The sequence below is a fragment of the Protopterus annectens genome, chromosome 5.part1, assembly GCF_019279795.1.
Source record: "Protopterus annectens isolate FY-2018-M chromosome 5.part1, PAN1.0, whole genome shotgun sequence".
NCBI classification, from domain to species: domain Eukaryota; kingdom Metazoa; phylum Chordata; order Ceratodontiformes; family Protopteridae; genus Protopterus; species Protopterus annectens.
The window spans coordinates 338,436,039-338,451,311 of NC_056736.1; the positions used below are offsets into that span (position 1 = coordinate 338,436,039).

A 15,273-nucleotide genomic window follows, 5' to 3' on the forward strand; every position below is an offset into this window, starting at 1 on the left:
AACTGCAGCATAAGGGAGATAATCTCCGGTAATGTTTGTGTGTACCATTGGGTGAGTGGTTTACTTATACACTGACTGGGCAAATTACGATCTCGTTTTGGGCTCTTTGAAGCATCTATTTGACATGATACTAAAGAAACCATTTTTTTCAATTAATGATGTTTGTATGTGCGTGGTTTAATTTTCAACATGGCGAACTAGAACTAAAGCTGCGGATGTTTCCAGTGAATAACGTTTGAATATTGGCTGACAACTGCTTATACATTTGGGGTACTTCATCAAACCACTTGATATACTTTATTTCATAAAGGCAGAAGTTATATTTTCTACTTTGTTATGGTTGGTCTTCAGTGGACACCATCGGAACATTGGTTAAACAACCTTTTTTACATCTGGGGATTGTGATTTAACTGTTGGAGCTATCGGGTCCATATTCTGTTCTATGACTCAACAGATCGCGACTTACATACTTGTGGAACTTTATGAAAGTAGTTGATATATATTTTTCTGAAGGGCGGAATCTATATTTTCCATTTTTTGGCTGATCTTCAGTATATATTATTGGAACATTGGTTAACAACCTTTTTTACATCTAGGGGTTGTGATTTTATTTTTTGAGTTACTGTGACTATTTTTGTTTCATGAGGCAACTTTATACAAACATTTGATTTTCTTTATGGGTATGATCTACATTTTCATGTACAATTTCGTTACGGCTTTTTCTGGGCCAGCGCCATTTGCATTTTGATGCAATTAGGATTGGACTACATCTCCCGTTACTTGATAGTTATCATCAGAAAATGTCTAAAAAGGACTGCATCTTAATTATATTTTTTATAATACAGGTGGACATTTTTTCTAGCTTCAATTTGGAGTTATTTTGTTGGACTCTATACTGTGCTTCATTTCTATTTGTTAACAACAATAATTATGTCTCCTTGTCTATACTGTGATTTATTTCAGAAATTTGGATAATTATTGATATATACACAATTATTGTTTACATTTATGATCTCTAGTTAGCATTTTGTTGCGCATATATTTTTTATGCTCTTTGTTGTGGGGGCTTATGTATATGCTGGGCAACACTATTTTATTGATTTTTCACTTTTGAAAAATATTTATCTTGAGCAATTCTATATGCTATCTAAGGGTCAATACTAACAAATTTTGAAATAACATAGTTGATTTATGACTGTTTTCCCTACAGTATATTAGAGACATTGATGATTTATGAAGCTTATTATCTCTACAGTTAGGAACTAAGTCATATGACTCTACATAATATTACTATTTTGGAGCCCCTATGACTGATTTACTATAGCATAAGCTAACTATTTGTTTAGTTTGGCTTATTGAGTCAGTATCTGCCCATGACTTGCTTTATACAATTTGAATAATATCAGTGTATTTTGGCAAATAGCTACATCCAAATATATTTTCCACTTCATTGAGCTAACGCACACAATTATCTTCTGGGTCTTATTATTTTTTTCACTACTGGGACTATCCCCTTTTTTAATTTTAATAAAAATTGGATATTTGTATGCCAAACTACAGATCTTTGATTGTCTTCACAAGTTATTATTTAAGTACCATTATTGTCCTGTACCAGACGTGGCTATAACGAACTAACTTTTAGTATTATTGTGCATTGCCATTATTGTCTGATTATTGTTAGATCATTTGATCTTTCTATACAGGCCGTGGTTTTACTTAAGAACAATTTTGGATACATTATGGATCTCAAAAAGTTACTTTTGGATCTATCATCGGATAAAGATGATATTGCAGCATTTGGCATTGGTGATGACACCACTGTTTCAGGGAATATGATCTCTTTAAAACCTGAACAAAAATGTGAACAACAATTTGCTGCATTAAATAAAAATATGAAGGCACTGAGATCTTGTGTTTGGCATCACAAATTATTAAAAGCCTATTTGGTAAAGGGCATTTGCCCTAGGGGTCTCAGAGTGAAAATACAGCCCTTGGTGGCTAGCCCTGATGAGAATTTACTTACGGAATGGACCTCTATCCAACAGGAATGCTCAATGAAGTTTGTGAAATCTCTATCTGATTATTACACTAGAATCATTGAGAGTGAAACCACTTTAGTTCTTAAGTCTATTGAGGAATGCAATCATTATCAAAATGAAACTTTTTTTCCCCACTTTAACAAAATTGAGTACTGAACTGTTGAGTTTTGATACTATTCTGAAAGAAAGAAAACTCAAAAGTTTTCGTGACCTTTCAGATTATGATAAGGGACAACCGTTCAAGAATATTAGGCATGTCCGATTCCAAGAAGGACATAATGTTAACAAACAATTTTCTAAATCCAAAAGGAAACGTCCACGCTCCATATTAAAAGGGCATAGTAACAATACTGAGTCTACTGACTTTGAAACCTCGTCTGGCACAGATACTGACACACAGTCCACTATTGATTCCCCCACCCCCAAACGTAAAACTATGTATCCCCTTTAGGGACACAGAGGAGGAGGGGGGGCAGGAAGCATAGAAAAAGTCACCAGTCTTCAGAATTTGTTGGAGATATTGACCAAAAAGTAAACAATGTATGTAACATATCCAGTACTACACTAACAGATGAACAGATATCTTTATTAAATAAAGGTCTATCTTTCATTCCTGGCTTTTTTGTTCCAGAAGATTTATTCACTAATGATTTATTTGCATTCTGCAGACTCATCAACCTAAAATTGTTTTTCCAGGATCAAGATGATCCAGAATACTCACAAATGGAATCTTTCAAATATCACACCTCCAAGTTCACTCCCCCTATGCATCCAACTGTTAACCTCTTTTTGCGAAGTGTACTTAATGAGTTACATTTTAAGCATAACTATGACATACCTATGTCCAATAACATTACTGATGGTGAAAAATCTTGCCTAGAGGAACTTGTACGTAATAAAGATTTGGTAATTATCAACGCAGATAAAGGAGGGGCAGTGGTAGTGCTAGATTGGTGTGATTATGATATTGAAGCACATAAACAACTTAATGATGTTAAGTATTATACAAAAATGCCACTGGACCCCACTTCAGTTTTTAAAAAGGATATTGATGATTTTCTGAACTCTGCTGTTGACAATGGTATTATCAATAAAAAAACACTCTATCATTTAACTATTACTGATCCTACTAGACAATATATTTATTTTCTACCAAAAATACATAAGGATCTTTTACATCCACCTGGAAGGCCCATTGTGTCAGGTATGGGGTCGATTACTGAACCTCTTTCTGAATTCCTAACTATGCATCTAAAGCCTCTGTTAATACATGTTAGATCACGAATACAAGACACTACTCAATTTTTGAGTATTGTAAATGACATGCAGTTAGATTCAGATTGGTTGCTTTGTACCTTGGACGTAAGTTCACTTTACACTAACATTCCACATTGGGGAGGACTTGATGCAATTGAATTTTGGCTCAATGAATCCAAATTATACCAACCTGGATTCAATACTCTTTTGTTAAATTTGACTGAGCATGTTTTGACTAAAAATGTTTTTTTTCTACAACCAGGAATGTTACCTACAGATCAGAGGTACAGCTATGGGGGCATCTTTTGCCCCCATATATGCAGATCTGTTTATGGCATATATTGAACAAATTATGATCTATGATGACACTCATAATTTGTTTTTGCCAGAAATTGATATCTGGCGTAGATACTTGGATGATTGCTGGATGGTGTGGAGATCGGATGTTCCATATCTCCAGGAATTTATGGAATATCTGAATGATAATAAATGGGGAATACAATTTACAATTACCTATGACCAAAAATCAATTACATTTTTGGATGTTTTGGTAACTAGAAACAATGACAACACCTTAACAACTGAAACTCATAGAAAATTCCCTCAGTATAATACGATTCTCCACGCATCCAGCTTTCATCCAAAACACATTGCAAAGAACATCCCTAAATCACAATTTATCAGGATTAGGCGTAATTGTTCTGATAATAATACTTTTGTCAATCATGCTCAGGATTTGCATAATAGATTTATTGAGAGGGGCTATAATCCAGGATATGTGACTATGGCTCAGAATTATGCATCTGGTCTACATAGACCTAATCTATTAACATATCAAAAGAAGCTCATCAAGTCTAATAAATTAAGATTTACCACCACATTTGGTAGAAATACTAACAACTTTATTAAGATCATCAGGGACAACTGGAATATACTGGAGGCCGATGTTAGAACTAAAAACATTATTCCTGACAAATGCCTATTCTCTTTTCGAAAAGGCAAGAATTTGGCTGGTCATTTCAATCACTACAAACATCATTATGAATCCACCTTACCGCAGGTGTATCAAACCACTATTTTGGGTGACAAGCTCATAGGGTCCTTTCCATGTGGCCACTGTGTCAATTGTAAGCACATGTTGAAAATCAAGGAATTCACTAGCAGGAATACCAACACAGTCTTTGACATTACATTTTTTGCCAATTGTAATACGGATTGGGCCATTTATTTGGCTTGTTGCACCTGCCATTCATTTTATGTTGGGCAGACGTCACGACCAGTCAAACTACGTATCTCTGAGCATCTCAGTGACATTAGATGCAAGAAAATAACCAACGCACTATACAAACATACTCTTACCCATGGCACTGCAAAATTTCATTTTACCATTATTGATAAAATTATTGGTGATAGAACCAATAAGAGTGGTTGGCATAATAAACTTAACTTAAAAGAAAAGAAATGGATAACCAAATTGGGTGCATTATTTAATCCAGGGTTAAATGAATGTTTATAAACAAAGACTTGCATATATGATACATCTTTGTTGGATATTGGATTATGTATAATTGGTGTTTCTATATCTAGAATACATACATATAAAAATATATATATAGATATAGTTAATTTCAGTATTATTGAATGTATTCTGGTCCATAATGTATTTTGAATGTATTAATTTTCATTATTTATGCTGATTGTTTATCAGCAAATGTTCAAAAACCTTTTAACCAATCAGTATGGCTTTACTTGCTTAAATACAGCAATTTTGATAAGCTTCCTTGCTGTACACTGAAGAAGGCTAGGTTTACAACCGTGGCCGAAACCGGTTTGTGTTAGGATGCTATAATGCTGTTTGAGTAGTTTTTATTAAACTACTTTTTGTTTGAACTCAGTCTACTTGCTGCTGGCTCATTTTTGCTTTTTGGGTTTATTCACGGAGAGCCGGGCAGCTCCTTACGCGCAGGGGGACATTTTTGTATGTTACAGTCTCAAAGAGGCCAAATTAGATATGGCTGCCAGTTGTACTTTTACCATAGAGGAACTAGACCCGTGTTGGAAAATACTGGACAAAAACTCCAACACTGCAGGAACTGGGGCCGTAAGGGGATCTAGGTTCCTCTGAAAAGCCCAAACAGAGAAGCATTTCCATTTGCTGCGTTAAACCTTCCTAGTGGAAGCTTTGTTGGATACCACCAAAATAGTCTTTACTGAAGATGACAGACCGGGAGTCCTAGCTATCAGGGGAACTGCAACAATCAAGCAGTCAGCTTGAGGCTGCCCACATCGGGCGGACTGATGCCCGAGGGATGAGAGATGAGATCCGGGCAGGGATCCCGATTCTGAGGAGGAGTTAGAAGATGAGACCAGAAGAATGGGAACCACACCCAACGAGGCCAGAATAGGACAATGAGGATCACTTTGCATCCCAGTCGGCAAGCTTTCTGAAGAAACTTCGGAATGACGGGTAACGGGGGATAAGCATACAGTAACCAGGAGGCCAAGCATGGACGACAGCATCTCTGGGGGAGTCCCCGGGTGAGGGGATCAGCACGAAGAACTCGCTGCACTTCACATTGGAAGGAGTTACGACGAGATCGCAGCAAGGCTGACCCCATGCGAGGAAGCTCTCCTCCTCTATTGACTGTTTCAGAGGCCACTCGTATGGCAAGCCCGACTTGGTCTGTCCGCTAAAATGTTGGAGCGTCCCGAGATGTGTGTTGCAATCAGGAAACGAATGGTGGAGATCGCCCACTCCCACACTCTCATGGCCTCATGACAGAGTAAGATTTAGTTCCTCCTTGTTTGCTGATGTACCAGACAACAGACATCTTGTCTGAACTGCAATCGTCCCCGGGGGAAGAACAGCATGAAAGGCTTGTAACGCTAAAAGCACTGCCCTCATCTCCAGAACACTGATATGCAATCTGGTCTCGGTCTGAGACCATGTGCCCTGGAGCGTCCTCCCCAAACAATGCCCTCCCCACCCGAGCTGGGAGGTGTCCGTGGCCACTGTGGCATGGGCTGTGGGTGTTGTGAAGGGACGACCTGCCAAGATTTCCGGCGATTGGAGCCACCAGAGAAGAGATATCTTGTAGGCTCTGCTTATTCGTATTGGATATTCCATGGGGAGGTCTAAGCAAGACTACTGAACTGTCAGGGTCCACTGAAGCACCCGCATGTGAAGGAGTGCACAGGGAAAATTGAGATTGCTGTGGCCATGGAGCCTAGGGCTTGAAGAGCATCACTCGCCATTGGCATCCTGGGGCCAATGATCATGAACACATGAGCCCGTAGGTTCTGGACTCTGTCCCGAGTGAGAAAAACTTGCAATAGTAAAGTGTCCAGCTGTGCCCCTATAAATTCCAAGGTCTGTGTCAGGTTCAAGCGGGACTTGGAGATGCTGATGGTAATCCCTAGGTTGACCGCAAGATGCAGGAAGGAGTCGCTGGCCATGCAAAGTAGACGCTTGGTGGGAGCAGCGAGGAGCCAATCGTCTAAGTAAGGAAACACCTGAATTCCCTGAAGACTCAGGTGAGCCGCTACGACTGCCATAACCTTGGTGAACACCCTTGGGGGCTGTGGTGAGACCGAAGGGTAGGGCTCTGAATTGGAAATGATTAGCTCCCAGGCGGAAGCGAAGTAATCTCCTGGAGCTTCTGCAAATTGTGATATGGTAGTAAGCATCCTGGAGGTCTGTCGAGCACATCCAGTCACATTCTCGGAGGTAAGGTAGACTGGACTGCAAGGTGACCATCAGGAATTTCTGCTTGGCTGCAGTCAGGTTCAGTGCTGACAGGTCCAATATGGGCTAGAGGTCCCCCGTCTTTTTTTGGCACTAAAAAGAACCTGGAGTAAACGCCTAATCTGGACTGATCTGGGGGGACTGGTTCGATGGCCCGATTGTGAAGCAGCTTTGAAATTTCATACGCTGCCACCTCCCTTTGAGCGGGTGGCACATCTGGGAGGCGCTTTGGTTGGGCGGGTAGGGCAATGAATGGGATGGAGTAGCCTCTGGATATTATTTGGGTCACCCAACGGTCCATCGTAATGGACTCCCAAGCCATTCAGTGCAATGACCATCTTCCCTAGACTGTCTCAGGAGTAGGACAGTTGGGCAAATCCTCAGGGTTGCTGCTCGGGTCTGTCCAAGAAGGTCTCCCTAGACCCAAAGTTTCTCGGGCCCCCGCTACCTCTGGGGCAATGTCTGTCTTCTCCCCCTCTGCCTCTGGGGGATGAGTTGTCCTGACAGTCCCGGGAAAACTGAGATTTTCAGAACCACATCTGCTTTTGCCCTCTCTGATTCTTATAAAAGGATCTTTGAGCGCTGGAGAAGCGGCCTCCAACAGCAGAGAGTTCTCCGGTCTTTCTCGCTCTGGATCAGGGTGTCACAAACTGTCTTCTCGAACAGGGAGGAACCATCAAAGGGAGCACTAGTGAATGACGCCTTGAAGGGGTCCGCGAATTGACAAAGTCTGAGCCAAGCATGTCGCCTCATAGCTACGCTGGTCCCAGCCGCCCTAGCCACTACTTCCATGGCATGGGAAAGAAGATGCATGGACACGTTAGAAACAGATTTTAGAGTCAACATTTTCGCCGAGAACAGCCGCTTGCCCTTTGGCGACAGACTCTGGGGGCAATACAGCGAATTCCATGACTAGGTCTCGCTGAAGTCGAATGACGTGTGCCAAATAATTCAGTGCTCATATGGAAAATGTCTATGAAGAAAAGACTCTTCCCAAACCGATCCACCGCCCTAGACTCCTTGTCCGGAGAGTGGACAGAAGAACTTTCCTGTGCCAGTTCCCTCGGTGGCAGATGAAACCACCATAGCATCCACTGGGGATCCATTGTACCAGGCCTGTCCGCCTGTGACAGGAGAAAGGATCCTGTCCGGGAGTTTGGGTATTGGCTCTATGGTGTCAGGTTCCTTCCATGCCCACGTGATAATGAGATCCACTAACGGATCTGCAGGAGGGGACACCCAGGATGTAGATGGACTCGTGCCAAAGGCCTCCAGGAATACTTACTCGTCTGTAGAGGGTTTTGGGGCTGACCAACATCCCCTCTGGTGGAGGATTTCCATGTCTCCAAAGGAGACATCCTCGGGAAGTGACCAGGGGGAACCCTCACCTTCATCCAAGTCAGTATCTTCTGTGAGGGACTCCGGGGAGTCCATGGGCCTCCTCTTACATGAGTGCTTACGGTGACCTTCTTCAGTAGTACTTCTCTGAAGAGGGCTTGTGAGTCACGGAGGAGTTCCACGACGGGATCCACCTGGGGTTCCTCTAGCACAGGCTGTCCCTGGGACAAGCTGATGGGAGTAGTGACCAAATCCAACGGAGCCTGGGCGAAGTCCAAGGCAATGGGGCTGGGGTCTCAATCCTTGGGAGAGAACCCTCTTCACCACATCGAAGGCCGAAGGAGAGTGCACCTCCTTAGCAACCAACAAGGAAGAAGCTCTCCACAGCCCCGCCATGAGGACTGGGGCAGAGGCCAAGGTAGCCGGGGTTCCAAAGGAACGGCCCAGATCTGACAAAGTCGGAGCCGAAGACACCTCCGTTCCCTCGGACCAGACTCCTCACTCTCGGCCCCGAGAGTTGCTTGAATCCGAACAAGTCTGATCAGAGGAACTCAAGGTAATCACCGGCATCGAGGTTGGAGAAAAGTACAGTTTTGTACCTACCATAAATGTAGATGTTCGAGTGTACACCCTGCTGCAGTCATCACACTTGGGTTATCCTGTTGTCAGGCAGTCCCGTAGTCGGCCGGAATTCCAAAGTCTTGGTCCGGCGTCGGTTGCTGTCGCTTCTTCCCTGACGTCAGTGCGCCAGGGGTATATATAATGCATCCAAAGCTATTTTCTTCAGTTTTTCTTGCCCCAGATGTCAGGTGCCCCCAAAAAGGTGGTCAGTAATTAGTACCAATTTAAGTAATTTTTACACAAACACAAAATCCCTCCAGCTATAAGCAAATACATCAGGAAGGTATTGTAGAGATTTAGCTAGTTAGATCAGAGGGGATGGAGGGAGGGTAACCTGGACTGCAGCAGGGTGTACACTCGAACATCTACATTTATGGTAGGTACAAAACTGTACTATGTTCATCGTGTTACCCTGCTGCAGTCATCACACTTGGGTAGAATCCCAAAGCTAAGGATGGGTGGAGGAGTTATACAGGGTTAGAGGAGGCTAGAAGGCCCTGCAGAATTGCAGTGGCGAAGCCAGCCCTAGTCTTACAGTAAAGTGGTAAGTGATAGTGTTTGGTAAAGGTGTGTACTGAACTCCAAGTTACAGCTTCCAAAATCTCCTTGGTTGGAACCCCCCTGAGGAAGGCTGTAGATGTAGCTGTTGCTCTGGTAGAGTGAGGCCTAATGGTAGCAGGAACTGGTTTTCCATGATGGGTATAGCAAAAACGAATGCAATCTCCTATCCATTTGGAAATGGTTTGTTTTGATATAGCCTTCCCTTGTGAAGCTGTAGCATAGGATACAAAGAGATGATCAGATTTTCTGAAAGCCTTAGTTTTATCCAAGTAGTAACAAAGTTGCCTGTGAATGTCCAAGGAATGCAGGAGTCTTTCTCCTTTGTTCTGTGGATTTGGGAAGAAGGTGGGTAAGTGAATGGTTTGATTTAAGGCCACACAGGAAACCACCTTAGGCAGGAAGGAAGGATTAGTTCATAGAGAAACTCTGTCTTGATGGAAAATGAGGAAAGGTTCCACTGCCATTAGTGCCTGCAGCTCTGAGACTCTTCTAGCTGAAGTTATTGCTAGCAGCAGGGCAGTCTTCCATGATAGGAACTGTAGATCTGCAGAGAAAGCTGGTTCAAAGGGATGTAGCGTAAGTTTTTCCAGAACAAAATTGAGGTCCCATGTTGGTGTAGGTGCTCTCCTGGGAGGGGCCTAATGTTTTTTGCCCCTCTGAGGAACTGCCTTAGAAGTGGATGCGAAAATAAGGGTGGTTCCATGTTGTAGTGGGTTGAAATAGCTGATGCATGGATTTTAATGGAAGAAAAAGAAAGTCCTTTGTGCAACATCTCAGTTAAATACTGTAGAATCTGAGGCATGTGAGGCTGAAGTGTGTTTTGGCCTTTAGCTTGGTTCCAGGCACAAAACCTTTTCCATTTGTCCGAATATGCCTTCCTGGTGCTGGGCCTCCTAGCTTCCAGAATAACATTCATAACTGCTTGGGAAAGAGGAGCTGGCTGGATGCTTAGGTGATTTGCCATGAAGCCAGATTTAAGGTTTTGAGCTGGCTGTGAAGAATCTGATTGTTTTGCTGTGTGAGCAAATGGGCAATTTGTGGTAAAATCCAAGGTGGGCCCTGGGCCATATTCCTCAACAGTGGGTACCAGTGCTGGCGTGGCCAGTCTGGGGCTATGAGTATCAGTCGTGGTCTCTCCTTTCTGACTTTCAGAAGCACCTTTGTGAGGAGAGGCAATGGAGGGAAGGCATATACTGTCAGGTTTTTCCAACTGAATGAGATTGCGTCCACTTTCCAAGCTTGATGGTGAAGTGTCCTTGTACAAAATTTTGTTAGTTGATAGTTTTGAGGACTGGCAAACAGGTCTATGTCTGGAAGGCCCCATTTTTGAGTTATTGCAAATACTTGTGGATCCAGTTTCCACTCGTGGGGATCCATGATGTTTCTGCTGAGGTCGTCTGCCAATGTGTTCTTTTTTCCTGGCAGGAATTGAGCTTGTAACTGAACTTGGTAAGCCAGAGCTGTGTTTCACAAGGTCATTGCTTGCCTGCATAGAGGGTAGGAGTGTGTACCCCCTTGTTTGTTTATGTACCACATTACTGTGGTGTTGTCCATCCTTATTGTAAGTTGTCCTGGATGTAATAGATTCCTGAAGGCTGTCAGAGCATTCTGTACAGCTAGCATTTCTTTTTGATTGATGTGCAGATTCCTTTGATCTGCAGTCCATACGCCTTGAACGCACTGTCCTGCCATGTGTGCCCCCCAGGCGTAGTCCGATGCATCTGTTGTCATAGTTTGCCTGGCTGGAGGCAAGGTAAAAGGCTGACCCTTGTTGAGGTGACATGCCTGTGACCACCATAGAAACTCCAGTTGTAGGCAGGGAATGAGAGATATCATTGTGTCCAAGCTGTGGCTGTGTTGAGACCATATGCTTTTTAGGTACCACTGTAATTTCTTCATATGCAGCTTTGCAAATGGTATTAGTAGTATGCAAGATACCATGAAGCCCAAGGCCTGAAGAATTTTTCTTGCAGGTAGTTGGGTCTTTGTTGCCATTGTTTTGAAATATTGAGTCAGTTGTAGTTGTTTGTCTGGTGTCAGATAAGCCTTCTGGGCCGTTGTATTCAAGCTGACACCCAGGAATGTCATATTTTGTGAGGGTACTAGTTTTGATTTCTTTTCGTTTACTGTGTACCCCAGGCAACTTAGAAGATGTTTTACAAAAGCCAGATGTTGTAAGAGGATGTCCTTGCTTTCTGCTCGTCCAGGTATGGGTATATTTGAATTCCTCTGTCTGCAGTATGCAATTACTGGTGCCAGGCATTTTGTGAAGACCCTGGGCGCAGTAGATAAGCCAAAGGGCAGTGCAGAGAATTGGTAATGGGTTGAACCTGCAATGAAACGGAGGTATCTTCTGCAACTTTGATAGGGACATGCAGGTATGCCTCCTTGAGGTCCAACGTTACTAGCCATGCTTTCTTGCCCAACATGGGAAGAAGCTGCTGTAGTGTTAGCATCTTGAATTTGGGTACTTGTAAGAAGGTGTTTAGAATTGAAAGGTCCAGAATTGGTCTCCAGGCATTGTCCTTTCTGGGAACTAGAAAGAGTCTTGAGTAAAATCCTTGGCCTTGCTCTCGAGTAGGTACCAGTTGAATGGCTCTCATGTCCATGAGAGCTGTAATTTGTTTTTGTGCCTCTGCCCATTGATTTTGTAGCAGGTTTGGCATTCCTCTTTTCATTGGCAAGGTGTGAAAATGGAATCTGTATCCTCGTGAAATTATGTCTAGGACCCATTTGTCCTTTTTGACGATGTGCCAGTTGTCTGAAAAAAATGCCAGTTTTCCTCCCAAGGGGATGCCAAGAGAGTGTTGCTTGGCCAGATGAGGTGCAAGTCATTGAGTTTGCCTTCTGGTAGTTTGGGACCTGTCTTCTCCTCCCTTCTGTGTTGCAGTGCCCCATTGCCGAGGTTTGTACTGGGCTTGTGGTTGTCCTCTGCCTCTTGAACGTCTGTATTTACCCCTCTGTGGTCTGTCAGTAGCTGGAAAGGACCAATTTTTTGTTGGCCAATTTCTGCTGAAGCGAGGGGGCTGTACCTGTAGGAAATCTTTGACTGTCTGCATAGATTTTGCCTTATCCTCCATTTTCTTTAAGACTTCTTCTGCTTTAACTCCAAAAAGAACATCCTGCTGTAAGGGAGCATCTAGAAGCTTTGCTTTAACATGATCAGGAAGAGTTTGTTCCTTTAACCAAGCATACCTACGTATAACAGACCCAGTGACAGCTGCTCTGCAGGAAGCCTCCAAAGAATCAAACCCACATTGTAAAATATGTTTGCCCACCTGTTCAGTTGCATGCAACAGATCCTGCATTTCTTTCAATTCAGACTGTTGAGGGAGTGTGCTCATTTTTTTTGTTTTAACTGAGACATTAGAAATTGCTGATATTTTTAGCATGTGAAATTGGCAATTTAGTGCCCTCATAGCTGGAGTGGCTGAGGTGTAAACCTTTTTACCCACCTGTCTAGTGCTCTGGAGTCCCTTTCAGAGGGTACAGGATTTTTTGCCATAGAAGCCTTAGCCCCTTTGGGACCCTGGGAGATAGTCTCTGGATCAGCAACAGAGCTTTTATAAAGAAATTTGTGGGAATCAGGCACTCTATAGTATCTGTCAGGTTTGGCCGGAGCAGGAGGCAGAGAATCTGGGTTCAAACTGGATTCTAAGTAAACATCATCCAGAATGTCTAAAACTGGGGGGATGGCAAGTGGTCTGTGCTGGGGGAGTAAAAGAAACTCTCTGAGCCTTTTCTTTGAGTCAGAGTAGTCCTGACTTTCCCAATGAAAATGTTCCCTCATAGTGTGTAAAGTTTTCCCAAAGGAGTAGTCTTCAGGAGGAGAGGCTGAATCTTCAAAAGGGGTGAAGGAGTAATCTTGGTCCTCAGAGGAGCCTGAGCTAGGGCCTTTTGTCGGGTGCGGGTTGGGAACCCCTGATTAAAGAGATCAAATCTTCAGCTATTTTGAGTATCTGTTTCTTAGGCATGGGGCCCTGAACTGGAGACTGAAGTGCAGTCTTTTTAGGTTTAATAGGAGTCTTAGTCTTAGGATACGTTTTTATGGTGAGAGTCGTCGGTCTGAAGACGCCTTCAGAAACCGAAGGTGTTTCTGCAGCACAGACATCTTTTTCTGCAGTGTCGTCGGTAGGGGCTAAACAAAATGGCTGCGTCGGCCTAGTACTTTCCACCAAAAATTCCAAAGTGGTCTCGGGTTCCAGATCTACGGTAGTCAGGGGCTGCAAGACCGGTGAACCGGAGACTGGACCAGCAGAGGCCTCGGAGTCTGGCTTGGGTCTAGACTGCCTGTCCTTATCCTTGCATTTTTTGTGCACGCCGGTAGTCGGTTGCTCCGACGGCATAGTGTAGTTAAATTTTCTATCGAAGTAGTGCCGTGCGAAATCAAAGCATCTTTTTATAGTACACATATTAAACCTAGCACAAAAACGACAACCAGTGACGTCGTTGTCTGGGCCTAGGCAAGGTATGCAGCAAGAATGAAAATCCTTATGAGGTTATTTGCTTCCCACAAGAAATACAATTAACATTTTCTGACATCGGTCTGAGGCAAGAAAAGTTTCCCCAACGAGGTACTTAGCTTTATAGAAGACTTCGGATCTGAAATTCGACTTAGAAAATCTCAGGAGTCGGCCGACCGGCACTTGCGAACTGCTTCGGGCACCGCGCGGCAAGAAAGACTAAAGAAAATGGCATTGGATGCATTATATATACCCCTGGCGCACTGACGTCAGGGAAGAAGCGACAGCAACCGACGCCGGACCAAGACTTTGGAATTACGGCCGACTGCGGGACCGCCTGATGACAGGATAACCCAAGTGTGATGACTGCAGCAGGGTAACACGATGAACATCTGTCGGCGCCGAACCCCCAGCTCAGAGGATCCTCGGATCCATAAACCCCAAAACTGCAGGTTGGATCGGGGAAGGAGAGACTGGATGGAAGAAGGGCACAGAGGTCCTCTCAACGGCCGGAGAGGGGCCTGGCAAGACTCCCATTTGGATTTGGGTTCGAATGAACCTCCACATCATCCTGTCCACGTCAAGCTCCGACAGACTCACAGTCGACCGCGAGGAGGTGACTGACTCTGATCTGGCTGGTCTAAGAGAACTCCTCGAAAAAAGTCTCTGGTCCAAGGGCTCAGTCAGCTCCAGGGAAAACCTCGGGGAATGGAGCCAAGGAGAGGTGGTCCTGACAACTTTAGTAGGCGGACTGGGAAAGGGCTCCCGCTCTGGAGACAGTTTGCGGTGCCTTCCCTCTCTTATCCTTGTCTCTCTTGTCCTGTTTGTCTTTTGATTCTGACCCCATCTCAGAAGGCTTAGAGGGAGGTTGAGTCCCAGCATGAGGGGGGGGGGGGTTGGGTTGGCTACTGGAGCCCGGGCGGGGGGGGCGGCGGGTTGGTTGGCTACTGGAGCCGAGGTCGAGGTTGCAGAGTCCAATGCAGAAACTGGTAGCATGCCTTTAGCCACCAGCTTTGCCTTCCTTTCCTTCAATGCCCTAGGGTTGAACCCTGCACACACACTACAAGGCAAAGATAGGTGGGGAACACCCAGGCAAATAACACACAGAGTGTGGCCATCAGCCGGTGAAAGCTTGTGGCCACACTCTGTGCATTTTTTAAAAGTTGGTTTTGGCTGCTCAGCCATCACCAAAAACCACTCGGCCAAAACTAAACCCACTAACACACACACTAGGTTGGGTTAGGCCTAC

The 15,273-nt window shown here is 44.0% G+C and overlaps 1 protein-coding gene across 1 annotated transcript in view; it reads left to right on the forward strand.

The window, feature by feature from the left end:
- The window catches only part of NUMA1 (nuclear mitotic apparatus protein 1), a 3,180,433-nt gene that overhangs the window by 2,437,630 nt on the left and 727,530 nt on the right, over positions 1–15,273 (forward strand). Inside the window, exons 19-20 of the mRNA XM_044072777.1 lie at positions 1,704–1,946; positions 4,564–4,603. Coding sequence (XP_043928712.1) covers positions 1,704–1,946; positions 4,564–4,603 — 283 coding nt within the window. The remainder of the gene's footprint in view (positions 1–1,703; positions 1,947–4,563; positions 4,604–15,273) is intronic.